We start from the raw sequence: 26,490 nt of genomic DNA, 5'->3' as shown, positions 1-26,490 counted from the left end.
TACTCCAAGTACCTCATATAAATGGAATCATATTTGTGAGTATTTGTCTCTCTGTGACTGCCTTATGTCACTTAGCATAATGTCTTCAAGGTTCACCCACACTGCAACAAGTGTCAGAATTTCCTTCCTTTTTTAAGACTGAATAATACTACCTTGTATGTATAGACCACATTTTGCTTATGCATTTACCTGTCTGTGGACACTTGGGTTGCTTCCACCTTTTGGCTATCGCAAATAATGCTGCTGTGAGCATGTATGTACAAATATCTCTTTGAGACCCTGTATTCAGTTCTTTTGGGTATATATCCAGAAGTGGAATTGCCAGGTCATATAGTAATTCTATTTTTCATATCTTGAGGAATCACCACAGCGTTTTCCGTAGCTGCTGCATTTCCATTACCGCCAACAGTGCACCAGGTTTCCGATTTTTCCACATCCTCACCAACACTAATTTTCTGGGTTTTGGTAGCAGCCTTCCTAATGGGTATGAGATGATATCTCACTGTGGTTTTGGTTTGCATTTCCCTAATGAGGAATGATGTTGAACATCTTTTCAGATGCTTGTTGGCCACTTGTATATCAGCTTTGGAGAAATGTCCTTTTTCAAGTCCTTTCCCCATTTTTTCATTGAGTTATTTGCTTTTTGTTATTGCTAAGTTGTAGGAGTTCTTAATAGATTTGGATTTTAACCTCTTATCAGGTATATGATTTGCAAATATTTTCTCCCATTCTTTTTGATGTCTTTTCACTCTGTTGATTGTATCTTTTGATGTAAGTTCTGCAAGTTCTTTATGTACATTAAAACCTTGTAAAGAAAATATTATCATCCATTATTCCAATTTGAGGGGCGTGGAAACTTAGCCCAATTCAGTTGAATTGCTTGGGGTCACACAGCTGTGTCAGAGCTGCGACTCAAGCCCTGGTCCCTCTGAGTCCCAAGTCTGCACCCTTTCCATTCCTCTGCTTTACCTCCCAATCCTTCCCTGAGCTAATAGCATGAAGAGGCCCTATAGGGTCTGCAGGAAGTGGCCTTGGCTTGAGAAGCATTCATTTACAGGAGAGGAAATAGGAACACAAGACTTGGGAATCTCTTCCTTCTGACCACTGGGGCGCTCCTTCCTGTGGATCCACATCATTACTTAGACCTTAGAAATAGCAGAGAAGTGCAGACAGGTATTTAACGGTTTTGTTTATTTGTTTGTTTAAGCGTTTCATAAGCTTGTTTCAGAGCCCATCTGCTACTTACAGTTCCCCAGACAGTCTGGGACTGTTCACGCCACCGTTGGTGCCGTGTCTTTTGCCTGCACTCCTTGCAGTACTCTGCACCCTCCATCTTTCAGGAAGGCCAGCTCCCTGACTGCCCAGCAAAAGGGAGCATCGCCTCATTTGTGGTCCCTTTCTTTCGGGACATTTCCTCCAGCCCGTGAGCCCTGCAGGCGGTACCCATGACTTATTCGTCGCTGTGTCACCCAGCACAGTGGCACTGCACCTGGGCTCTGCGTTCTCCAGTCTCTGACCCAGCCCAGATCAATTAGATCAGAACCTGGGGGTTGGAACAGGCAGCTGTAGTTTTTACAAACTCCTTAGGGGAGTCTTCGTGCAGCCTCCTGCCAGGCCCTCATCCAGCCTGCTCCAGCTGAGTCACACCCACTTCTGGAACCCCCTGGAGTGCCACAGTCCCACCTCCCTTCCTCGGCAGATGGCCCAGCCCTGGGATCGTGGTGTTTGTCCTGCGTGGAGCATCAGTGACCCCAGCGTGGCACTCTCACCATTGCCTCTGGTGCTTTATATGCCCCCCTTAATCCGATGAAACATTGGCGATTTTGAGAGGAGGACAGGAACTTCATTCATCCATCCTCCCGTCCATCCATCCATCCAACCATCTATCTATCCGTAATCCATTTATTGAGTTCTCATTGTGGGCTAGGCACTGTGGTGGACATATACCTTTACATAACTGATGTTCTGCTAGGGAAAGTATTATAGCCTTCTGAGAGGCAAGACTGTGTGTATGTGCGTGCGTGCATGTGTGCACATGTATGTGCTAAGGCCATGTCCTTGGACAACATCAGGATTCTTAGTGACAGCACCTGTCTGGCTGGGCAGTGGGGAAGGTTTGGGGTGAATGGGAGATGTGACCCAGATTTTGAATGGTGGGATGGGTGCCATAGGGGAGGAACTGGGTGCTCTTGGGCAACCTGTGTTGGGGAGGGAAAGACTGGGGGACTTACTCTGAGGCTGTTCCCCATGGATGATGACCTTCAGGTTCCTTCCTCCCTCCCTCCCTTCCTTCCTTCATCAAACATCTAATGAGTACCTACTGCCTTGTAGTCAAAGTTTGGACTATGGACCTGCTGTTTCAGCATCACCTGGATCTTGTTAGAAATGTAGCTTCTGGGACTTCCCTGGTGGTGCAGTGGCTAAGAATCTCCCTGCCAATGCAGGGGACACGGGTTCGATCCCTGGTCCAGGAAGATCCTACATGCCGTGGAGCAACTAAGCCTGTGTGCCACAACTGCTGAAGCCCATGCGCCTAGAGCCTGTGGTCCAGAACAAGAGAAGCCACCACAATGAAAAGACCGCGCACCGCAACAAAGAGTATCCCCCGCTCACTGCAACTATAGAAAGCCCGTGCACAGCAACGAAGACCCAACACAGCCAAAAATAAACATGAATTAAATAAAATAAATTTATAAAAGAGAAATGCAGCTTCTCAGGCCCCACCCTAGACCTGTTGAATCAGTATCTCTGGGAGTAGGTTTAAGACTCTGTTTTAGGGAATTCTTCAGATGACTCATGCATGCTAGAGTTTGAGAACTCCTCATCCAGAATGTTGGGGTTTCCATCTTCACCATTGTTTCACGCTCAGCACAAGGGCTCTCTGTAAACATTTGTGGGCTGACTGTTACGCACCAGGTCCTGTTAGGTACCAGGAACATGGGAGATGCTTCAGGTGGGAGGATGGCAAGGTCAGCCAGGTTTGAGGTATTAATGGGACACTTGGGTGACAATAGCCAGCAGGGTACTAGACACACTCGTCTGAGTCTCAGGAGAAAAGTCCGGGCCGTGGAGGTAATTTGGAAGTCATCAGCACACAGAATGATTATATGACCAGAGAAGCTCTGAAGACCCATGTGCAAGTCACAGAGTGGGTGGTCGTGATGGGAGGTGTCTGCTGACCTGAAGCCAGGTGTTCTCATGATTCTGGCCTGGGAGCCCATTTGCCCAGCGTTGAGGTGACATTTTTGCTCTGGACACTGTGGCCATCAAGCCAAGGCTGTGACCATTTTATGTCACCGAATATCAAGAGAATGTTGCTCTTGGGACCTCCTGGGGTGGGTTCAGTTGTAGGGCATCTGCCTTCTGTCAGTGTCCTTCTTCCTTCTCTCCAGGCGACAGTATGACACTAGACCTGATGGGAGTGGGTGGGGACGACCTTCATTTGCAGTGATTGTGAGCGAGTTGCAGGTTGCGGTGGGGCTCACAGTGTACTGGAGAACGCCCCCTCCTCCTGGAGCCCGCACGAGGCTCCCTGGTTTTTCACATTCGGGCCCGTAGGGACAGGCCTTTGGCCACGGCAGTGCTGTAGAACTTGATCCTGATTTATCTGGGGAGAGAGAACTCCAGGGTCTAGCACTGCGCTGTACGGGCTGCAGCAGCCCAAACCGCAGGCCCGCCTCACATGGTTTATGGAAAATCGGTTTGGTAATCCAATGGTTAATATCAGTCTAAACATAGGTCTGATGGAATGGATGCATTTGTACACCAGATTCTCCTATTAGAAGTAACAGACCTTCACTGGAGAAAAAGGAAGTGCTTGCCATTGTTAGTTCCCTAGCTGGAAAGTTCTTTGTGATCTAGGGGAGCTTAGGAAAATATTTGCTTTAGTTCCCCAGTGTCTTAGCAGCCTTCCCAGCAGCCTGTGGCCTGTTGCCACCAGGTCGTACTCAACAGCATTTGTCAGAACGATTTGGTTTCTGACTGGTCACTAGATAAGTGATCCAGGCCCAAGTACAGGTGGCGCCAGGATGCTATCCTGAGGTTCCGTAGTGGACGCCTCTCAGCCTGGGTCCCCCATGGGCAGCCCCCAGAGCCGGCTGGCCATGTGCCTGTTTGCCGCAGGGACTCTGGCCTCAGCCTGCAGTCTCCTTAGGAGGTAGGGCTCTGCACCAGGGCTGCCTGAGGTGGCCCAGTTTGTGTATGTGTGTGTGTTGTGGGTGCACTGGTGAAGCCTGGCCTCCCCTGTCCTCTGTCCCCTGCATAAGATTTGTTAGCAGGAAGGTGCCAGGAATCATGGAGCAACAGAGGAGGGCACGGGTTCCCCGCAGCCCACTGGTACCACTGCTGCTGCTGGGAAACAGGCAGAGAGCTGCCCCACGATGGCCAGAGCCGGAGCTTTTCCTGGGGGACGGCCGTTCCCAGTGGAGGCCCTGCTCTTCGGCCGTTTCCCACGGGGAGTGAACTATTTATCCACTGCTTTTCCTCAGCCCCACAAGCTGCTAGATGTGGGCAGACAGTTTGTCTTTTGTGCCCTTGACTTTGGATTTCAAACAATCTGATCACAAGTTCATCCTTCTGTAGGGACTTAATTAACTCACTGGTTTTGTCATTTCAACTGCAGTAGCCCGATTTAACGTGCTCCCCCCGCAGTACTTTGAAATTACTCTCCTCAGAAGTTGTGTGCGAGTCCCACCTTCAGCTCTGGTGGGCAGCGAGGGCTCCGCTTCTGAGTCGGCCTTCCTTCCTCACCCGGGGTCCCTGCTGCGCCTCCTTTGAAGGCAGCACCCCCTGCCCCCCGGCAGTTGTTGCCTCCCCCCGCCCCCGGGCGCAAAGTGCTTTAAACTCCTCGGCCTGCACCCCACCCTGCTGCTGGAAGGGCCTCCGTGGAGAGAGGTCTGAGCTCTGCTAGTTGGGTTTTGATTTCAGTACAGGAGCTGATAAAACGAGATAAACCCCAGGCTCACAGGGCCGGGGAAATTAAACAGAGATGATATCAAAGTTCCCCTGAGTTTTCAACTGTGATACAGTAGCTTAGTTTTCTCCCAGACTGGGGCCAGGAGGCACGCCTTTGATTCTGAAACAATGTTCAGCATCAGTTAAGCCCAGCACTGCTGACTTATAGGGATTAAGTACACTGTTGTAGTAATTCTTTGATCAGCTACAAGGGAGCCGTGTGCTGTCTGTATGAAGGGGCTTTATAGTTAAAGTTCATTTCTCTGTGAACCTGGGATGACAGCACTGGTGAGGTGCTGCAGTGCTGGGAGCTGGGGCCTCCCCCAGGCACTGTTTGCAGCATTGCAGGCTCACGTAGGAAGCTGTTCTCTTACCCAGTGTTATTGGATAGAACTCATTGAACACAGCATGGAAAAAATCCTGCTGGCCTGGAAATCACACCTCACCCTAACTGACCCCATCCAGCCCCTCTAGTCCCAGCATGTACAACACACACACACTCACACACACACACACACACACACACACACACACACACACACACACACACTCATACACTCATTCTCTGTCTCTCTCCCCACCTTGCAGAGAAATCCTCTCGGGGCAGACACGGGCATGCCTGTCCAGAGCGAGGCTCTGTAGCCCCCAGCCTTGGCAGTGATCTGAGTGAGGCTGGCTGCACACTCGGGGTAGAGGTCGGGATAGGGACCAAATGACCTGCGAGGTCAAGCTAGGAGGACTAGATCAAGGTCAGTGTCCCCGATGTACCCTCTCCGTGCCCGAGGGCAGATGTGACTCCCAGGTGCTGCCACCATCTTCATTCCTTACCTGGCGTTTACTGAGAACCGACTTAGCCTTAGGTTGGCTCAATCCTGTAGTTCTCAGAAATCTCAGCATCTGCTATCTTGGCCTCTAAAATACTGCATCAACTTTTGGCTTTTTCTGTGGAAGCCCTCCTTGCAGCCACAGCTGGGACGGTAGAAGTTTCCCCAATTGTACCTCCACCCCGGTTGGCCCTGTGACTTCCAGTTGGTAATGGAGCCCCCGTGTGCCGTGGATCGCACTCACACCGTGCTATACATCAACCTGTTCCCTCCTGTGCAGGGCTCAGATCTCCCTCATTAGGTCTAAATTTACCTCCGTCGTACACAAACATGGCCTTAGCTCATTTTTATTGTTGTAAATTATTTATGAGGGAAATGTTGAAACTGAGGTGTGGGGAAAATTAATCCCATGTTACTTCTTTCTGTACTTTTCTCCCCCTTGCTTCAGTTACTGGGCTACAGCTAGAGAAAGAAGAGCGTTGGCATTTTAAAATATAATTGGTGTTCAAAGTGCTTTCTTGATGGGATATCGGATGGTAAGTCTGTCTGTCTCTACACAGTGTATGGAAAGCAGACCAGACTGGGGAAGGAGGGCCAGAGGTCCCGTTGGGCTCTGCCCTCTGCCAGCTCTTGGTGTCTGAGAACTCCAGGCTTCCGTTTTCCTCCTCTAAAATAGGGATAATACGCCCCAGCCACCTTCTGGGTTTGGTGTGAGCATCGATTGAGAAGGAGCCCGAGAAAGCTTTTTGGTAATTGCAGGGTGCTGTTCGGATGTGGGGAGGTGTGTAGTGTGTTCTGTGTGCAGCTAGGATTTGGAGATAGAGGTGGGTGCTGGGCGGGCAGTGCTGAGGATGACACCAGCTGTTGCAAGTAGGCCTTCGCGTTTTCATCGCATCTTGCAAGACAGGTTAATGTTGGCCTTAAACACCCTGCCCCCCGCCCCCCCCCCCCCGCTCCTCTCCCCGCGGCAGGTCTGCTCTGCAGCCCGGCATTAATGGCCTCTTCTCCCCCTCGCAGAGGCCTGGCCTGTGACCCAGGCAGCCGCGGACACAGTGGTGCCATCCCTTCTGGCTGGAGGCTTCGCACAGCCCGGGGAGCACCGAGAGCTAGTTAATAAATGGCCTTTTGTTAGGAAGGTCAATTGAAGTGACGGTAGAGACGCTGTTAAGAGTAATTTGCAGTCAGAAAATATGTAATTCAGGGCAGGCTGCTTTGAGTGATTGCCTGTGCCGTGGATATCTTGGGCGTTTCTCATTAAAAGCTTCCTTTGCTGGTGGTGGTGCTTCCTCCACTGCGGAGCTCCGCGTGGCGAGGAGTCATTTGTCTGTATCTCACAAAGGCTGCTGGATCCCCAGGGCACAGTCACTGCGGGGGGGGGGGGGGGGAGGCGGGGGGGGGGGGAGGAAAGAGGGAGGCGTGCATCCGAGATGCTCGGTGCTAATGCCCTGCCTGCCGCATCCTCCCAGCCTGCAGGCCGGGCCATGACCAGGCACGCGGGCCCGGCCGCCGGCTTCTTTGTCTGCTCGGGGAGGCCGCCCGCAGCCATCTTGGGGCCCGGTGCTGGGCTGCCCGGTGCATTGTGGGAGCAGCGGCGTCAGCCCCCTGCCCTTGCTCACGCTGCCGAGCAGAGGAGGGCCCTTGTCATCAGTACGTGGCTTAGAATGTGGTGACCCGAGGACGGGCATCTCTCAGCTAATAAAATGTTTCTTATTTATTCGCATGCTCACTTCCCCCCTCTCTCTCTCAGATAGTGGAAGCCCTACTATCTTAAAGAACAACACTTACCTCTGATGTTCTTTATTAAATTCATAGCATGATATTTTAGCACTGGCAGAACTGTACATTCTATTAATGAGTTGTTAATTGCAAGCATTTTGGTAACCAACAGCAGGTACCAATATTTTGCAAACTGCAGCAACGTTATTTCCATGTTACCAGGAATATGGGGTTTTCCAAGTGAAGTACTTTTTGATCAGTGTTTGGATTGGGCTGGTGCAGATATTTAATTCTAAACCTTTATTGGGGGCATGTATGCAGATTCCGTCAGTAAATATTTATTTAGTGCCTACTGTGTGCAGGAAGCATTAAACCCTGTTCTTTATGCAGGTAAAGCTGCCTGGTAAGTGAAATTTGAAAACAGAAAACGATGCAGTGATGTGGTTTGGTGTCCTGTCCCCCCTGCCCTGTGCTTCTAGAAGTTTATTTTCAGTAGAATTAAGTAAAGCATAACTTAGTTTGGCTTTTGTCATAAACAGAAGCTGAGAGTGTGGCTGCTGCCAGGCACTTCCTAGCCTTAACCCGAGACTTGGCTCCGTTGCACTGACAAGTCTGTTTCTGGAGCCTTTCGTGGGTTCCAGGGGACGCTGATTACACGGTAACTTGCATACAGCATTCTGGTTGTTTCTATTCAGGAGGCTGTAGTCAGTTTTAATAGCCTCTGCCTTTTCTGATTCGAGGCTGAGAACTAAGAATATTCCTCCTGCCTGCCTAGTTAAGCAGGGCGTTTGGTTTACTTTAGAAGCAGTACCCAGCCTTGAGAGATCTGGCAGACCCACAGCCAATGGAGTTCAATTGCTGCAGAAGGAGGTAGAATTTAACTTGCTCTTTTTCGCAGCTTGTCCTTTTAAAAGCACTAAAAGCCATTCACATAAGGTGTTAGGTTTTTCATTTGCTTTCTGATGCGCTGCCACTCGAGCTGCCCAGACCCGGTGCTCTCTCTCTATTCTGCTTGTCTCCTCTGGTCACATCAAGAGGCAATCAGCAGCAGAATAATAATTGCATTTCCCTCCCTTTCGCCCAAAGTGCCCAACAAGAATTATGGTCATCGTTAGTGTTTAGCTTTGAGTAAGTGCCCACATGACCTGCTGGATTAAACACAACAAAGGGACCCGCCGGTCCTCTTGGGAGCAGCACCAACCATGTTTCTGGCCAGTTGCACTGGACCTGTGTATCCCAAACCCTCCAGTCTCACCTGCTTTTCGTTGAGCACCTACTATGTGCCAGGGAACCTCTCCAGGCCCTTGATTTACGTGACTCCTTTAGTTCTCACAGCAGCTCTGCGACTGTCAGTGTCCTGACCTCTTGCTTGCCCGGTCACCAGCTAGTAAGTCACAGAGCCTGGACTCCACTGCCATGCCTTGACCTCCATGCCCAGAGCACTTTCTTCTGTGTGTTTGCAAAGCTCTGCCGCCCGAACATTCCTCCCTTGGATGTGGTAGAGGCTGTGGATTTGGAAGGCTGCACTTCTGCAGGGAGGTATTGTGAGGGAGAGAGACGGAAGGTACTGTTAGATTTAGCCGTGTCTGATTCATCCTCAGAGAAGCTGGTGGTGTCTGTTCAGAAGTCAGGCAGCTGGGCAGGAGAGTGTTCAAAGCTCACTTGAGAAGAGCAGGGGCTGGAGATGACTTGAATTCTTGATCGGAGGAAAGGGTCCAGGGCTCCCTTAGCCAGTCCAGGTACGTGGAGCTTAGTTCAGGATATTTGCCCCAAGACGCTGGTTCTGTCTGTGCGAGACTTTACATCGTTCACTTTAAATGCTCCGTTTGAATTGTACGCTTTCTTTTTCCTTTTTGGAACCAGGAGCAATCCGCCATGCCTGAAGTCAAAGACCTTTCAGAAGCCTTGCCAGAGACGTCAATGGATCCCATCACGGGAGTGGGGGTGGTGGCTTCTCGGAACCGAGCCCCGACAGGCTACGACGTAGTAAGTCAAGATTCGCTGATTCGGCAAATAGTTATCTCCTGTGTTCAAGGCCCTCTGAACCCTGTGTGTAAGATGTGCTGCTTCTCTCTAGGAACTTAAAACAGAGAGGGAAGACGTCACCAATGGGAAGGCGTGGGGAGCGTCCTGCTTTGGGAGTAGATGACCTGAGCCCGTCTGGGCTGTTTCATGGCCTTAGCTGGGTCCCTTGACCTCTGTGATGGTCATCTTCACATTCCGTAAAATTAAAGGGTTGGATTAGTTGATTTCCAAAGTCATTTCTAGCTGTGACATTTCATGAAAAGGATCCACGAGTCTGAAAGACCCTTGGTTTGCTGTCACAGATTGTCCTACATGTATAAATGTCATAAATGTATCGACGTATGTTTATATAGCCCCTTACGGGTTACAAAGCAGTTTCCTACCCATGAACTCATTTGGCTCTCATGATTCCCTGGAGGCTGGGAGGGGAAGTTGCTTTCTCTCCACTGTGCTGATCAGGAGAACTCAAGCTCTGAGAAGGGAAGTGACGGAGCCCCAGCCCTTGGGAGTGGTGAATCAGGACCAGACCCCCTCCCAAGTCCAGGGCTCTCACTGACCACATCACCGCAGTATAGCAGAGAACTTGCTTTGCTTTTCAGCAGGCATCTGTGGTGGTGTTCAGTAGTACCGATGGCTGGAATTGGTTATTTTGTTTTTTCAGTAGGTAAATTCCGTTTTGGGTGAAGCTTAAAAAGTGCAGAGGAACTCTTGGGAGGGTTTAGTTAACAGTGACTGTTGTCCTGTGTTCTGAGCTTCTGAGGTGGTCTTATTTTCACTTTCCTCATTTTGTTTATGATGATTTTTTTTCACTTTCCTCATTTTGTATATGATGTTTTATTCTTGCTCATTGAAAATGTGCACCAAGAATACATAAAAGAATACAAGTCTCATTAGCCAGCACTGAAAACCTGGCACAGTGATCAGATCAGTGTCTGATGTCCCAGGGGTGGGAGGGCTGCCATGCCTAGTCCAGAAGAAGCCCAAAGGCAGGGTTTCTCAACCTCGGCACTACTGACATTTTGGACCAGATGATCAGAAAATAGTGTGTAGTCGGGCAGCATCCCTGGCCTCTGCCTACTAGATGCCAGTAGCACAAATCCCCAAGTTGTGACAACCAAAACCGTGTCCAGACCTTGCCAGATGTCCCCAGGCGGAGGAGGTGGGCAGACGAAATCAGCTCCCGTTGCGAACAGTGCGGTGCATTTTGCGTCGGCCCATGCCGGGCCCCGTGTGAGAAGGGGAAGCCTGTTAAAATGCTCCACATCACTTTCCCAACTGTTTGAAAGCTTATAAACATTTTAAAAGTGAAAGAACGGGGGAATTTTTTTTGACAAAGATTTGAGTCTTACCTGCTGCCTGACTTCAGAGCACTGTTTGAATGTATAACTTGCCATAAAATAGAATCATTAGGTATGGCTTTGTGCCATAAAACTCCTGGGGAAGCTAATAAAAATGTTCCTGATTTGAGAAGCCCAAGTGTCTTTTGATGAATTAGATATGAAGCAGTGAGGCGTGAATCAGGTCGGGGGCTTGGTACATGCCATCTCTGGGAGGACTGGCTCCGCGGCGGCTCTCTGGGGGCGGGGGGGTACCTGGGGTGTGGCCTAGGTCTTCTCGCTGTTCCCTCTTGCGGATCTGTGTCTTTAACATTCTGCTTGTACCTTCGGGGTCACCGTGAATGCTTGGCTAGTGGGCGACAGATGGCCTTTGATAGTCTGGTTTTCTGAAAGTCTTGGTAAGTCTGACAGGAGCAGAATCTATCCCTATCATTTTCTCCTAACATCTAGCTCAGGGCAGAAGAGCGCAGTGTCAAATGAGTAAGATTAATAAGCATATTTCATGATGAGGCTGTACCAGGCATTATCATGAAAGGTGAGCAGGGCAGGCGGCTCCAGAGGGTCAGCCCGGCAATTACCCAGCCCCTGCACGCCGAGGCAGAGCGTCCGAGCTCCCTCCGAAAGCCCTTTCAGGGAGGGAGGCGGGAGTCCTCTCTTTGGACTGACCGCTGGACTCTTCCCAGATAAGCATCTGCTTCCTCAGAGGTCTGACCCTGAGTTCGAGGGGAATGAGGGAAGGCACGGGGTGGGCAGGCAGGGAGGCACTCCCCATTCCTTTTATCCGGAGGAGTTTCGTGTGAGGTCAACATCCAAACCGAAGTGCGAGGCGTTGGGTGGTGGCCGGGCTGCAGAGATACTGAGACAGAAGCGCGGTGGCTGAGGAAGCTCTGCTGCGGACTGTGGCCAGGCCTCTCTCTGTCGCATCTGCTGGAGGATTAATCCCTCCCTGTGCACAGGGCGCGTTAAGTACCGTGACACGCAGCCCCAAGAGCTAGGCGCTAGATGGGCTGCTGACCCTCGATGCTACAACCACTTTAAAATGAGCAGAGGCCCTGTTGCTGCTTGAAGTAAAAGATGCCAAGTGTTTGTTTATAAAAATTTAATTTTGTAACTTCTCTGCAGGTCAGGGGAAGCTTCCTCGGCTGGGGGCTGGGGATTATCTGCTAAACTTCTCAATTTGTTGTCCCTGTTTCTGCAGTCCCCTCTGAAATAGCCTGCACTTTCTGCCCCTCAGCCACGCTCTCAGACCTGGGAGTGACTGGGGTTCCCTGCCCTCAGGGGGCGGGTGGGTCTCATGTGTCCATGGTCCCTGGTAGGATGACTCTGTGTTGTAGATGTGTGGTAGCACATGCTGTTTTATCATATGTGATGGGCAGTTTTCAATGAATCGTGATGCCACGGGAGCACTTCGTGCTAAAACTCCTCTGCACAAAATTAACCTTTGATTGCCAGGTCCCTCTGGGATGTTGCAGTGTCTAAGGGCATCAAGCTGGACATCACCGATGACCACTGTTGGGTGTATTTCTGTGTACTTCCAGTGAAATACATCATACTTCTTACCTGCATTCTCTTGCCTTTCTCAGTGAGTGTTTACAACTCACAGACTAAAGCCACAACACTGTATTTGTGAGATGACTCTTTCTTTCCAAAAAGGAAATAGCTTCCTTTGATAATATACTTCTTGGTGACATAATTTCATATGGTGATGTACTTTTTTGGCAAAAACAAAAAGTCAACAATACAGAGAAAGAATAATCAAACACTCCAGAGTGTTTTAATTTTAAGTTGTTTATTTGTCCAACCTATATTTTTGGGTACCTACTATGTGCTGTCTATCTAGGAGCTGGGGGTATAGTGGTGAATGAAAACACATTCCTGCCTTCATGAAGCTTAAAGTCTAGATAGGGAGAAAGACAATTAAGTGATCATACAAGTAAATGTAAGATAAAATTGTGGTAAGTGCTTTGAAGGGAAGTCCTAAGAGACTGTTCCATCTTTCAGATCTAGCTTTCCAGATCTCCCCATTTTCCTTGCTAAGTCCCGGATTGTGACAACACGACCCTCTCCAGCTTAACTTCTAGAAGTTGCTCCCTTTTTTCCATGCCTTGAGGCCTGCCCAGTGTCTCTCCTCCAGCTTTTCCTGAGCATTTCCCAGGGCACCGGCTCAAGTGCGCTTGGGGTCCTTCGGCTCTGGCCTTCTCCCCTGCCACCACACGCTGCACCATTTTTGTTGGTGACATCTGTGAGGTCGCCCTTGTCTGGGTGCATCTCCCCCTGCTAACCTGGCAAGGCTGCTCCCCTCTTTCTGGCCTGAGTGGGGATGGGCACTGCTTTTCCTTCCACTCCCTTGTTCTGTGACCTTCCATGGTTTCCCACAGAGTAGCTGAGACCAGAATTACTTTTCATGAGACTTTTCTGGAGCTCTGAGGATGATGGGAACAAGAGAGTGAGGCTCAGAGAATATTGCTGCTGAGACCCAGGTCCGTCCTCCGACCCCTCCCTGCCCGGCCTCTGCCTTGCTGTTGGCTACCTTAATTCTACCTAACAGCGTTTACAACTGCCATGTGTAGGGGCCCCACCAAATTGAGTCTTGGCCTCAGAGAGCCTAGGAGGCTTTTTTTTTTCTTTTTCTTCACTGCAATCTAAGACCTCCTTCATTCCCTTCCTGAGAAACCCCACCTGACACACAGGAGTCTTTCGGCACAGGGACTCTGAAGTGACAGATTATCCCCTAGTTCAAGGACTGTTTCCAGATGTCCAGGTTGGGGATTCTCAAGCTTTCGTGGGCCTCATTCCTCTGGGGGACCCCACGCCCCAGATTCCTGCTGCAGTAGGTCTGGGGTGGGGCTGAGAGTTTGCATTGTAACCAGTTGCCAGGTGATGTTGATGCTGCTGGCTCAGAGGCCACACTTTGAGAACTACTGCTCTAAGTTAAGTCATTCTTAAATAATCTGTACACGTGGTCACCACAAGTCTATCTCAGGAAGTGCTGTGCTAGCTTTTCCTGTTATTTTTTGGCCTCTCCTGATATAAAGTTTAGAAAGTCTCAGGGGATGTCGTGTTGTCACAATCCGGGACTTACGTTTGTGAGTTTTTTTTAAAAAACATATTTTAAAAATACAAATGGGGGCTTCCCTGGTGGCGCAGTGGTTGAGAGTCCGCCTGCTGATGCAGGGGACACGGGTTCGTGCCCCGGTCCGGGAAGATCCCACATGCTGCGGAGCGGCTGGGCCCGTGAGCCATGGCCGCTGAGCCTGCACGTCCAGAGCCTGTGCTCCACAACTGGAGAGGCCACAACAGTGAGAGGCCCGCATACCGCAAAAAAAAAAAAAAATACAAATGGGATGGTACTATTTATACTGTCATAACTTAAAAAAATATATTGTGGGCATAGCTCTATATCAGTCTATAGAGATAGATCACATCCTCTTAACAATGCATATTTTATTGTCTGGCTGTACCAAAATTTGGCTAATAATCCCATATTGAAGGACATGAGTTTGTTTCCATCTTTTGTTTTTAACGTGATAAACAACATCCTTGTGTATGTATTTTGGTGTGGTCACCCTGTTAGTGCCATAGAATAATTTCATAGGTTGGAATTACGGGGTCAGAGTGTTCACATTTTAAACTTGCTAAGTATTGCCAGTGCCTTCTAGAAGTGTTGTGACGTTTTGTCAGTTTCTATTCTCACTCAAGCAAGTGTTCAGTAAAGTGAAGTTTGGGGACTGAAGGATGAATTGACCAAGTTGCCTCCCTCCCCCACCCCAGGCGCAGCACCCAGCTTCCTGTCACTGGCCCTCCTCTGGGCCAGGCAGACCTCTAGGGGTGAGGGCCTGGATGGTATGTTGTTTCCGTGGTAGCCATGGATCTTCTCCCCAAGAGCTTCCTCCTCTTGGGTAAACAGAGAAAGGACAGATATCCAAGTCCTTGAACTCGGCGCACGTGCTCTCAGTGTGTCTTCCTGTCTCACTTTCTTCTACTCACTTCTCCTCCAGCCTCATTGAACCTCTTACTTTCTCATATTGAGAATAAGGAGCAACTTTGTACCATCAAACCCTTGAACCCACTTTTCCCATATTTTCAAAATTCCTGTCCTCTCCCGCTTTTTGGATAAAATTTTCCTAATCTTTCAGAACCCACTTTGAAAACTCCTTGGTGAAGCTTTTTCTGATGTTATGCTTCACACAGTGGCTTCACAGATTTTTGTTGACCACCTACTATTGTGCAAGGCCCTGGGAATTCCAGTATCCTGGGAGGGGTTCCATCAGGTGAAAGGCGAGAGATGAGGAAGGGTGGGTAGATGAGGCTGGATCACCCCAGAATGTTGTAAGCTACACGAAGGCATTGGCCATGCTGAGGGTGGTAGGAGTCACGAAAGGACTTTAAGAAAAAGGTTCTTAGGTTTGTGTTTTTAAAAGTTTCCTTGGTGTGCACAGGAAGGGAATCATTGGAGGGCGTAGGTACTGAGGCAAAGGGCTGAGTTTGGAGGCTCCGTATTGGTGTCGAGTGAGAGAGTGGAAGCCTAACCCATTAACAGTGGATCGATCTGAGGGACATGGAAACATGGGACATGGGGACCCGAATACGTATTCTTTCACAGGAAAGAAATGGGTTGAATGTTGGGAGACGGGTGCAGAGGTGAGGAAAGGGAAGGACCAGAGTGACACGAGTGTGTCTTGCCGGGCGGCTGGGTGGATGTTGATGCTTTCTGTCGAGATAGGACAGCTAGGTGGGTTGAGGGTGGAGGAGGACCGTTGGTTCGGTTTTGGACACACTGAGTTTGAGGTGCTTGTGTGACGTCTGGGTGGGGACATTGAGCGGCCCTGTGTCTGCAAGTCTGGGGAGATGCCTGAGTGTTACCATCACATGGCAGAGACCGTGGTGTCATGGAGATCAGACTCCTCGCCAGAGTCCCCTGGAGCATCAATGATGAGGGATGGTTGGGAAGGAGGCACTCAAAAGAGGGCTGGGGCTGAGCATCCAGAGAGGTAGATGGAAAATTAGTAAGAAACTGGAGGAAAATGAGTATTCCTAGAAAAAGAGGTGGTCAGTAATAGTCAGAGTTCACTAAGGGGTAAATAAAATGAGGCTGAAAGCTTACTCTTGGGTTCAGTAACAAGAAGGTGCTTGTGAACTTGGTGGTAGGCTCAGAAGCAAGGTTGGAGTGGATTTGAAAGGTCCACCTGAAGTGGGAGGTGGGAGTGCAGATGGCCTTTAAAGGAGGGAGGGTGGCAGCTGGAGGATGATACGGGATCAGGAGTCTTTTTTCCTTTGTTAAAGGTAGGCAGGTGTTGAGTATGTTTAGTTGCTGATGGGGAGGAACCAGCAGTGAGGAGGGTTGACGATACAGGAGAGAGAGGGGCTGTCTGATGAAGCAAGGCCCCAGAGGGGGCAGAGGACTTGGTGTCCAGAGCCTGGGCAGAGAAAAGCCCAGGAAGTTGTGTTTGTGTTGCTCCTGTTCCTTGCCGGCGCTGCGTGCTGGAAAGCCAGCCTTGGTCGTGGCCTCTGACCAGCAAGTGGGCCTCCGAGGGCCACGCACAGACCAGGCTTCCCCTAAGTCTCCACTTCCCATTTCTTCTGTGCTTCTTCTCCCCCCACCTCGTTTCTCTCAACACTCCTGTTTATTTCTGAAACTAATTAGACAGCAAAACATTTCTTAAAAACTGCTGGTCCTGGGCTTCCCTGGTGGCTCAGTGGTTGAGAGTCCGCCTGCCGATGCAGGGGACACGGGTTCGTGCCCCAGTCCGGAAAGATCCCACGTGCTGCAGAGCGGCTGGGCCCGTGAGCCATGGCTGCTGAGCCTGTGCATCCGGAGCCTGTGCTCTGCAACGGGAGAGGCCGCAACGGGAGAGGCCCGCGTACCGCAAACAAAAAAACAACCAAAAACAACAAAAAAAACTGCTGGTCCTGTGTAGTTTATATATTTGGGATTTCCTAAGTAATTGCAAGTTTCACATGCTTGAACTGCCAAATGAGAGGGTCTTTGGGGGCGCTAGGAGCGATCAGCTCCCCTCTGGGCCTGTGGGCTGTGTCTAGGGGCATAGAGAAGGATAAGTTTAAAATTCTAAACCTGCAAATGAGGTCCTGCCTACCAAAGTGGAGAAAGAAAAAAATAATCCACTAAATGCTGAAGCTGATTCAAGCAAGTTGGTATTTTTGTATAGAACTCAAGAAATTTTAAAAAAATCAATGAAAAGTATGTGAAGATGGGAATGATATCTTATTAAAAATATATGGTAGATATCAAGCGGGAGTTGTAGGACATAACCATCTGTCCGGTCTGACCACAGCTGTCACATGAGTCTCCAGAAAGCTGAAGTTGTGTGGGAGGCCCGAGCCGGGCAGGGAGACCACCCTGATCCTGTGGCTGGAGGACGGGAGAGTCGCCCCTCCTGAAGCTCTGGTTCCATGAAGCAGATGCAGGAGCAGGTGTGGCAGCCTCTTCCCGCTGCCCCTGGCTCCCTCCCCACATGGCTTCGCTGTCCAGGGCCTGCTCCCAAGGGCGGAAATGACTGCAGACCGAGTCCCAACTCACCCACTGGTTTATTTTCAGAACCAGAGCTAGTTTTGATAAAAGGCACCACGTGTTCCTCTCTTTTGTTTTGTGAGGAAATACATGCAACTGAGATTTACTGAAAATACGGAAAATGGTTTTATGACCAGCCCTTGGGCCTTTGTTTCCTGTGGCCTGGATTAGCAAGCGTCGGTAACAGCATTGTCCCTGCACCTTCCCCTGTGCCCTGCAGAGCCCTGGCCTCGGGCAGTGGAGCCACACTGGGCAGGACACACATGGACCACTTACACGTGCACATGCCTGGCTTCCCGGAGGGGTGCATGAGGCAAACATTGCTGCTGTCAGGATGACTCTGAGATCATGGCTTTAAATTGCCTCCTTCTAAGTGTCTCTGCCCCACCAACTATGAATTTTGATTTTGACCCAAAGACTTTACTCTCCCTAATGACTTGTTGCATGGTTGGTTCATTTGGAAAGGGGAGAGGACTTGGGGAGCACTGTAGTATTCTGGCACTCCCTCCTGTTCGCTGCAACCGCCCATTCACTATGAGAAAGGCTCCTGACAAAAAACCTCAAGTAGTGGATTAATGGGGAAGAGGAGGGACTTGCTTTAATCTTCCATTTTTTTCAGTTAAACTTTTTATTTTCAGATAATCATAGATTCACATGCAGTTGTAAGACATAATACAGGGAGATCTTGTTTGTACCTGTTTCCCCCCAATGGTAATATCTTAAAAACTCTAGTACAGCATCACAACCAGGATATTGACATGCATACAGTCAAGATACAGAACATTTCACTTTTAAAATGTACCTGGGATTTTATTTTTGTTCGGGTGTGGTGAGGCCTACAGATCAGGAGAAAACTGCCATTGAAAAGAGAGTTTGTTTTCACAGTCCAAGAGAAGGGGGCTTCCACGCTATGCAGGGCCACATGGGGAAGCACCAGCGTTGGTCAGCAGGCGGAGGGAGCAAGGGGAAAGTGTGGGCAAGAGCCTTTATTGTGGTTTCTGTGGGAAAGGCAAAGCAAGGAAGGGTAAGCAGATTTAGGATCGTCCTAATAATTTCAGCGTGCTCTGGGCTATAAGGGTGGCCTCTAGTTGTCAGATACCTGGCCTTGGGGTGATTTAGGGCAGGAGGATAGTATTTCAGACTGAAGGAGCCTGAGAAACGGGGCAGGTGGGCATATGGCCTCAGGATTGGTTGGTTTGCATATCAGAAGTGTGCAAATTGTGTTCTGTCTCTAGGAATTAACTAACCTTCTCCTTAACCACTGACAACCGCTGATTTGTTCTCCATTTATATAATTTTGTCTTTTCAGGAGTGTTATATGAATGGAATCATATAGCATGTAATCTTTTGGAATTGTTTTTTTCATTTTCAAAAACTCAGCATAATTCTCTGGAGATTCATCTAGAGAATCTATTGCATGTATCAATAGTTTGTTCCTTTTTATTGCTGAATAGTATTAATTGATACTACTGCACCGCAATTTGTTTAACCATTTACCCATTGAAGGACATCTTGGTTGTTTCCAGTTTGAAGCTGTCATGATTAAAGCTGCTATAAATACTCGTTTACAGGTTTTGTGTTGACATAAGTTTTCATTCCTCCAGGATAAATGCCTAGGAGTGCAGTTGCCCGTCATATGGTAGTTGCATATTTAGTTTTTTAAGAAAATGCCAAACTACTAGCCTGTGTGGCTGGTAACATTTTACATTCCCACCAGTTACTCCGCATCTTTTCCAGCATCTGTTATTGTCAACACTTTTTTGTTTTAGCCATACTGATAGGGTTTTAGTAATAACTCGTTTGGCTTTAATTATATTCCTTTAGTGGCTAATGATGTTGAACATCTTTTCATGTGCTTATTTGCCATCTTTATTTCTTTGGTGAAATGTTGCTTCATGTCTTGCTCATTTTCTAACTGGATTGTTGAGTTTTAAGAGTTCTTTGTATATTATAGATGTGAGTCTTGTTAGTTAAGTGGTTTGGAAACATTTTCTTCTAGTCTGTACTTGTCTTTTTACCTTAGCAGGATCTTTACACAGCAGAAGTTTTAAATTTTGATGAAGTCCAATTTGTCAGTTTTTCTATTTATCAACCATGTTTTTGGCGTCAAGTCCAAGAACTCTTAGCCTAGCCCCAAAACTCTTAGCCTAGCCCTAGATCCTGGAGATTTTCTCTTATTTTTTTCCTACAAGTTTTATAGTTTTACATTTCACATTTAACTCTGTGATACATCTTGACTTAATTTTTGTGCAAGGTATGGATTTAGGTCAGAGTTATTTTTTTCCCCTTATGCATGAACGGCTGCTCCAGTACCATTTGTTGAAAGTTGTAACCTTTGTAAAAAATCAGTAGGGCATATATGTGTGACTCTCTATTCAGTTTTATTCTGTGTGTCTAGCCCTCTGCCAATACCACACAGTATTGATTGTTGTAGCTTTACAATAAGTTTTGAAATTGGATTAAATGATTCCTCCGACTTTATTCTTCATTTAAGAAATTGTTTTAGCTATTCAAGTTCCTTTGTCTTTCCATGTAAATTTTAGAATAATCTTATTGGAATTTAGATGGGAAGTAATGTTTAAAAAGGACTGTGGGACTTCCCTGGTGGCACAGTGGTTAAGAATCCACCTGCCAGTGCAGGGGACATGGGTTTGAGCCCTGGTCTGGGAAGATCCCACATGCCGTGGAGCAACTAAGCCCGTGTGCTACAACTACTGAGCCTGCACTCTAGAGCCCAAGAGCCACAACTGCTGAGCCCGCATGCCACAACTACTGAAAGCCCGCGCACCTAGAGCCCGTGCTCCGCAACAAGAGAAGCCACCGCGATGAGAAGCCCACACACCGCAACAAAGAGTAGCCCCTGCTTGCCACAACTAGAGAAAGCCTGCACACAGCAACGAAAACCCAATGCAGCCATAAATAAATAAATAAATAGATGGACTGTGGACCAGCGTGGGGGTGGTTCCCTATACCAACAACAAGCAATTCTCAGACACCAGCTGTAGGTGTCCTACAGTTCAACAGTTATGACACTGTCTACCTGGAGATAGTATCAGAGTCCATAGGTTAAGGGCTCAGTCCCACAAGACTGCCCCCTCCCAACTTCAGACACTGATCACCAGCCCAGGTTGTCACCTGTGTGTCTGACCAACTGGCTGTAGTTCGGGGGTTCCAATGACCCCCTCCTTAGGTTCAGCTAATTTGCTAGAGTGGCTCACAGAACTCAGAGAACATTTTACTTAACTAGGTCTTTGGTTTATTATGAGAGGATATAACTCGGGAACAGCCAGATGGAAGAGATTTATAGAGCAAAGTGTATGGAAAGGATGAGGAGCTTCCTTGCTGTCTCTCCCAGCATGCCACTCTCCCCAGATCTCATGTGTTCATCAACCTGGAAGCTCTCCAAACTTCATCCTTTGGGGTTTTTATGGATGCTTCATTACATGGGTATGATTGATTAAATCATTGGCCATTGGAAATTGAGTCAATCTCCAGCCCCTCTCCCCTCCCTGGAAATCAAGGGGTAGGACTAAAAGTTCCAACCCTTTATTCACGGTTGGTTCTCCTGGCAACCAGTCCCCATCCTTATGTGCTTTCCAGAAGTCACCTCATTAACATAAACCCCGTTGTGGTGGAAAGGGGCTTGTTATGAATAACAAGACACCCATTTCACTTTTATGGCTCTGAAGTGATTTCGGGAACTAAGGACAAGAGACCAAATATGACAAAAGATGCTCCCATTGCTCTTATCATTCAGGAGATTCCAAGGGTTTTGGGAGCTGTGAGCCAGCAACTGTGGGTAAAGACCAAATATGTATTCCTTATTGTAAATCATATTATCACAATGTTAAAGTTGTACATCAATTTGAGAATTCCCATGTTTATTACATTGTGTCTTCCGATTCATGAGCATAGTATGTCTCTCCATTTATTTAGTACTTCTTTGATTACTTTCAGCAGCATTTTGTATGTTTCAGCAGACAAGCTTTATGTGTGTTTTGGTTGCTTTAAGCCTGAATGCTTTATTTTTTATTTTGAGCAATTGTAAATGGAATTGTATTTTTAATTTAAAAAAAAAATTTATTTAATTAATTTATTCTTTTGGCTGCGTTGGCTCTTTGTTGTTGCTCGCGAGCTTTCTCTAGTTGTGGTGAGCGGGGGCTACTCTTCCTTGTGATGGGCAGGCTTCTCATTGCGGTGGCTTCTCTTGTTGCGGAGCACAGGCTCTAGGCAAGTGGGCTTCAGTAGTCGTGTCACACAGGCTCAGTAGTTGTGGCTCCCGGGCTCTAGAGTGCAGGCTCAGTAGTTGTGGTGCACGGGCTTAGTTGCTCTGTGGCGTGTGGGACCTTCCCGGACCAGGGCTCAAACCCATGTCCCCTGCATTAGCAGGCGGATTCTTAACCACTGCGCCACCAGGGAAGCCCTGTATTTTTACTTTTGATGTCTGTGTGTCTATTGCTATTATATATAGAAATAAGACTGATTTTTGTATGTTTATCTTTGCTGATCTCACTTCTGTATGTTTATCTTTGCTGAATTTTGACACCTTGCTGAACTCACTTATTGGTGTATATTCCTTGGGATTTTCTATGTAGACTGTCATGTCATACTTTCTTCCTTTCAGGCCTGTATGCCTTTTATTTCCCTTTCTTGCCTTATTGTAATGGCTAGAACTTCTAGCACTGTGTTGTGTAAGAGTGGTGAGAGTAGACATCCTTGCCTTATTCCTGATCATAGATGGAAAGCATTCAGTCTTTCACCATTCAGTATAACATTAGCTGTAGGTTTCTTTATAGATGCTCTTTATCAAGTTGAGAAAGTTCCTTTCTGTTTCTGTTTTTCTAAGAATTTTTATTATGAATGGGTATTGAATTTTATCAAATGCCTTTTCTGCATTGATTGATATATCATGTGATTTTTTTTTTTCTTTAGCCTGTTAACATGGTGAATTACATTGATTTTTGAGTAATGAACCAGCCTTGCATCCCTTGAATAAGTCCTACTTGGTCATGGTGTATAATTATTTTTCATATATTGCTGAATTTTCTTTGCTAATATATTTTTAAGAATTTTTGAGTCTGTATTCATGAGGGATATTGATCTGTAGTTTTCCTTTTTTTGTACAATTTTAATCTGGTTTGGTAATATTAAATTCATAAAATGAATTGGAAAGTGTTCCCTCTTCCATTTTCTGGAAGAGACTGTGTAGAGTTGGTGTTAATAAAACGTTAGCTAGGATATAAACGTTAGGTAGAATTCTCTAGTGAGATCGTCTGGACCTGGAGATGTATTTTTTGAAAGTTTTAAAGTGATGAATTCAATTTTCTTAGTAGTTATAGGGCTATTCAAATAATCTGTTTCATGTTGGGTAAGTTTTGATAGTTTGTGGTTTTCAAGGAATTGATCCATTTCAACTAAGTTGTCAAATTTATGTGTGTAGAATTGTTCATAGCATTCCTTTATTATCCTTGTGATGTCTGTAAAGTCTATAATAATACTCTGTTTCTGATATTGATAATTTGTGTCTTCTCTCTTTTTTCTTTATCAGTCTTCCTAAAAGTTTGTCAATTTTATTAACATTTTAAGAAACTTTGTTTCATTGATTTTTCTGTATTATTGTGTTTTCAATTTCATTGATTTCTATTTTTATCTTTATTATTTCTTTTTTCTGCCTGCTTTGAGTTTATTTTTCTTCTTCTAGATTCTTGAGGTAGGAGCTTAGATTATTGATTTGAGAGTCTTCCTCATTTCTAATATATGCATTTAGTGCTATAAATTTCCCTCTCAGCACTGCTTTAGCTATGTCCCACAAATTTTCATGTGTTTTATTTTTCTTTTTGTTTTCATTCTGTCCAGTGTATTTTTAAATTTCTCTTTAGATTTCTTTGACCCACGGATTATTTAGAATTGTGTTGTTTAGTTTCCAGACATTTAGAGATTTCACTGTAATCTTTCTGTTATTGATTTCTAGTTTGATTCCATTGTGATTGGAGTACACACTCTATATGATTTCAGTTCTTTTAAATTTGTTGAGGTTTGTTTAATAGCCCATGTATTTTGGCATGTATTTTGGCATGTATTCATGGTTACTTGAAAAGACTGTGTATTCTGCTATTACTGAGTGGAATTTTCTTTAAATATCAATTAGACCCTTTTGGTTGGTAGTGTTGTTGTGTTCCTCTGTATCCTTGCAGATTTTCTGTTAACTTATTCTGTTAATTTTTGAGAAAGGGAAGTCTCAACTGTGATTTTGGAATTGTCCTTTTTCCTTTCAGTTCTAACAGTTCTTGCTTCACATATATTTTTCAGCACTGTTGTTTGGTGCATACGCATATAGGGTTGTTATGTCTTTTTGGTATATTGACCATTTTATCATTATGTAATGTCCCTTTCTGTCTGGTAATTTTCTTAGCTCTGAAGTCTATTTTGTCTCATATCAATATAGCTACTCCTGCTTCCTTTTAATTAATGTTTTCGTGAAATATCTTTTCCCATACTTTTACTTTCAGCCTCCCTATAGAATTATATTTGAAATAAGTTTCTTGTAGACAGCACATAGTTAGATCATGTTTTTAAATCTACTCTGCCAATCTCTGTCTTTTAGTTGGTATATTTAGACCATTTGTATTTAATGTAATTATTGATATGTTAGGGCTTAAAGCTGTCATTTTATTTTTTATTTTCTAGGGTTTTTTCTCCTGCCTTCCTGTGAGTTACCTGAACATTTGTTAGAATTCCATTTTTAGCTTATCTAAGTGTTTTTGAGTGTATTTCTCTGTATGGCTTTTTTAGAGGTTGCTCTAGGTATTACATTGTGTGTGTCTATGTGTGTGTGTCTGTGTGTGTGTGTGTGTGTGTGTGTGTGTCTTATAACAGTCTCCTGGTAACATCATTTTACTAGTTCAAGTGAAATGTAGAACCCTTACTCTCTTTTACATCCTTTTACCCTCCCTCATTTATAAATATAATTGTCTTAAATATTTCCTCTACATATATACAGAACCATATCAGAAAGTGTTGTAATTTTTGCTTGTACCATCAAACATAATTTAAAAAATTCAAGAGGAGAGGAAAGTCTATTTTATTTACTTATATTTTTGCTTGCCATTTGTTTCTTCCTTCCCAGTGTTTCAAAGTTCCTTCTTTTATCATTTCTTTTCTGTTTAGAGAACTCCCTTTCAGCCTTTATTTTAGAGTACGTCTGCTGGTGACACATTCTCTTAGTTTTTCTTTATCTGAGAATGTCTTTATTTCTTGTTCATTCCTGAAGGACAGTTCACTGGACATAGGATTCTGGGTTGACAGTTCTTTTAGCACTTGAAAAATGGTGTGCCATTTCCTTCCGGCCACTATGATTTCTAATGAGAAATCTGCAGCCATTCTAGTTGTTCTTCCCCTATAAGGAAAGTGTCATTTCTTTCTCAAATCTTTAAGATTTTTTCTTTGTCCTAGTTTTTCAGAAGTTTGACAATGATGTGTCGTGGTGTGGATTTATTTGGATTTATTCTGTCTGCAGTTTGCTTACCTTCTTGACTTTGTGGATTTATGCCTGTTGCTAAATTTAGGAAATTTTTAGCCATTATTTCAAATACTTTTTCAGCCTTACCCTCTTTCTCCTCTCCTGGAACTCTGATGACAGGAATGTTAGATCTTTTGTTACAGTCCCACAGGTCCCTGAGGCTCTGTTCATTTTTTATTCAGTCTATTTTCTCTCTGTTGTTCATACTGGGTAATTTCTATTCTGTCTCCCAGTTCACTGATTCTTTCTTCCCTGTCTTCCATTCTGCTGTTAAGCCCATCCATTTGGTTGATTTCAGTTGTATTTTTTAGTTCTAAAATTTCAATTTGGTTCTTCTTTTATTTTCTGTTTATTTGCGAGCCTTTCTGTTTCTTTGCTGAGACTTTGTTTTTTCATTTGCATGTTTGTAATTGATCATGAAGCATTTTCATGATGGCTGCTTTAAAATTTTTTCAGATAATTCTGACATCTCTGTCATCCTGGCTTTGGCATATTGATTTTTTATTTTTATTCAGTTTGAGATCTTTCTGCTTCTTGGTGATTTTCTTTGATGAGTGAGTTTTGATTGAAAACTGGAAATTGGGGGTATTATGCTACATGAGTCTGGATTTTATTTAAACTTTCTATTTTAGCTAGCTTCTTCTGATACTGCTCCGATTCCTGCCAGCTAGGAGTAGTAGTCCAGTTTCCCCACTTGGTGACACCTAAGGAGATGGGGCTCCTTGTTACTGCTGGATGGAGGTGGGAGCTCTAACTCCCTACTAGGTCTCACTTAAACCTTCCTGGTAGGAGTGCCTCATTACAGCTCCCCTTGTGGCCTCCACTGGCATCACAGGGTTGGGGAGGTGGCCTTGGTAGATATTATGGTGAAAGTCCTGACTCCCCACCAGGCCTCTTCAACATCACCCCACCACAGGGAGGGGTGCCTCATTACTCCCTGGTGGGGATGAAAGTCCTGGCTCCCTACTTGGCCTTCCCTGGCACCATCTTGAGGTGTTGGGATGTCTTGTTACAGCCCAGAGAGGGTGGAAGTCTGGGCTCCCTACCCTGGTTTTGCTGGCATGGGTCAGGGGGTGGGCACTGTATCTTATGTGGTGTTTGGCTGGAGTAGATTTGTTACTGTCTAAAAGTTTCTGTCTTGCTAGAATTTTCCTTTGGCTAGAGAAAGCAGGCTTTTGGGGGGGCTTGTTTTGGTCTGTCTGTTGCTGTTTCTGGGTTGCTGGCTTCTCTAGCTCCAAGTCAGGGATATGTCAGGCAGAAAGAAACCCAGGAACTCACCACTATGTTGTTCCTTGGGTCCCAAGGTCCCTAGCTGCTTACCTCCTTCTTTCACCTTTCAGAGTCCACTTACATTTGTTTCATATAATGTCCAGTGTTTTCAGTTGTACTTAGGAGGAATGGGGAAACGTATATCTACTCCATATTCCTGGAAGCGGAAGTCCTGGCTCGCTTTAATTTTATTGTTAATCCAGGGTTAACTAGAGAATCTGTTTGTTTCTAAACCTGTCAGAAATCTTTCCAAAACATTTATGTTCCAGCCTTATTACGTATATAGGCAGGAAATACGGTATTGCGCGCTTGTAAAAT

The 26,490-nt window shown here is 46.2% G+C and overlaps 1 protein-coding gene across 14 annotated transcripts in view; it reads left to right on the top strand.

Moving 5' to 3' along the window:
* The window catches only part of MVB12B (multivesicular body subunit 12B), a 205,426-nt gene that overhangs the window by 3,980 nt on the left and 174,956 nt on the right, over window positions 1-26,490 (top strand). For 12 of the 14 annotated variants that reach the window (XM_060154352.1, XM_060154348.1, XM_060154345.1 and 9 more), the window contains exon 2: window positions 9,357-9,479. The exons of 1 other annotated variant lie outside the window; for it this stretch is intronic. In XM_060154352.1, the coding sequence (XP_060010335.1) occupies window positions 9,357-9,479 (123 nt within the window). Of the gene's footprint in view, window positions 1-8,032; window positions 8,152-9,356; window positions 9,480-26,490 lie in introns of all 14 variants that reach the window. One more of the 14 variants, XM_060154341.1, reaches the window with a different exon arrangement.

Source organism: Lagenorhynchus albirostris, chromosome 7 (genome assembly GCF_949774975.1).
Source record: "Lagenorhynchus albirostris chromosome 7, mLagAlb1.1, whole genome shotgun sequence".
Taxonomy (NCBI): Eukaryota; Metazoa; Chordata; class Mammalia; order Artiodactyla; family Delphinidae; genus Lagenorhynchus; species Lagenorhynchus albirostris.
The sequence above is the reverse complement of the archived record's forward strand: the minus strand, read 5'-3'. Positions and strand labels throughout refer to the sequence as shown.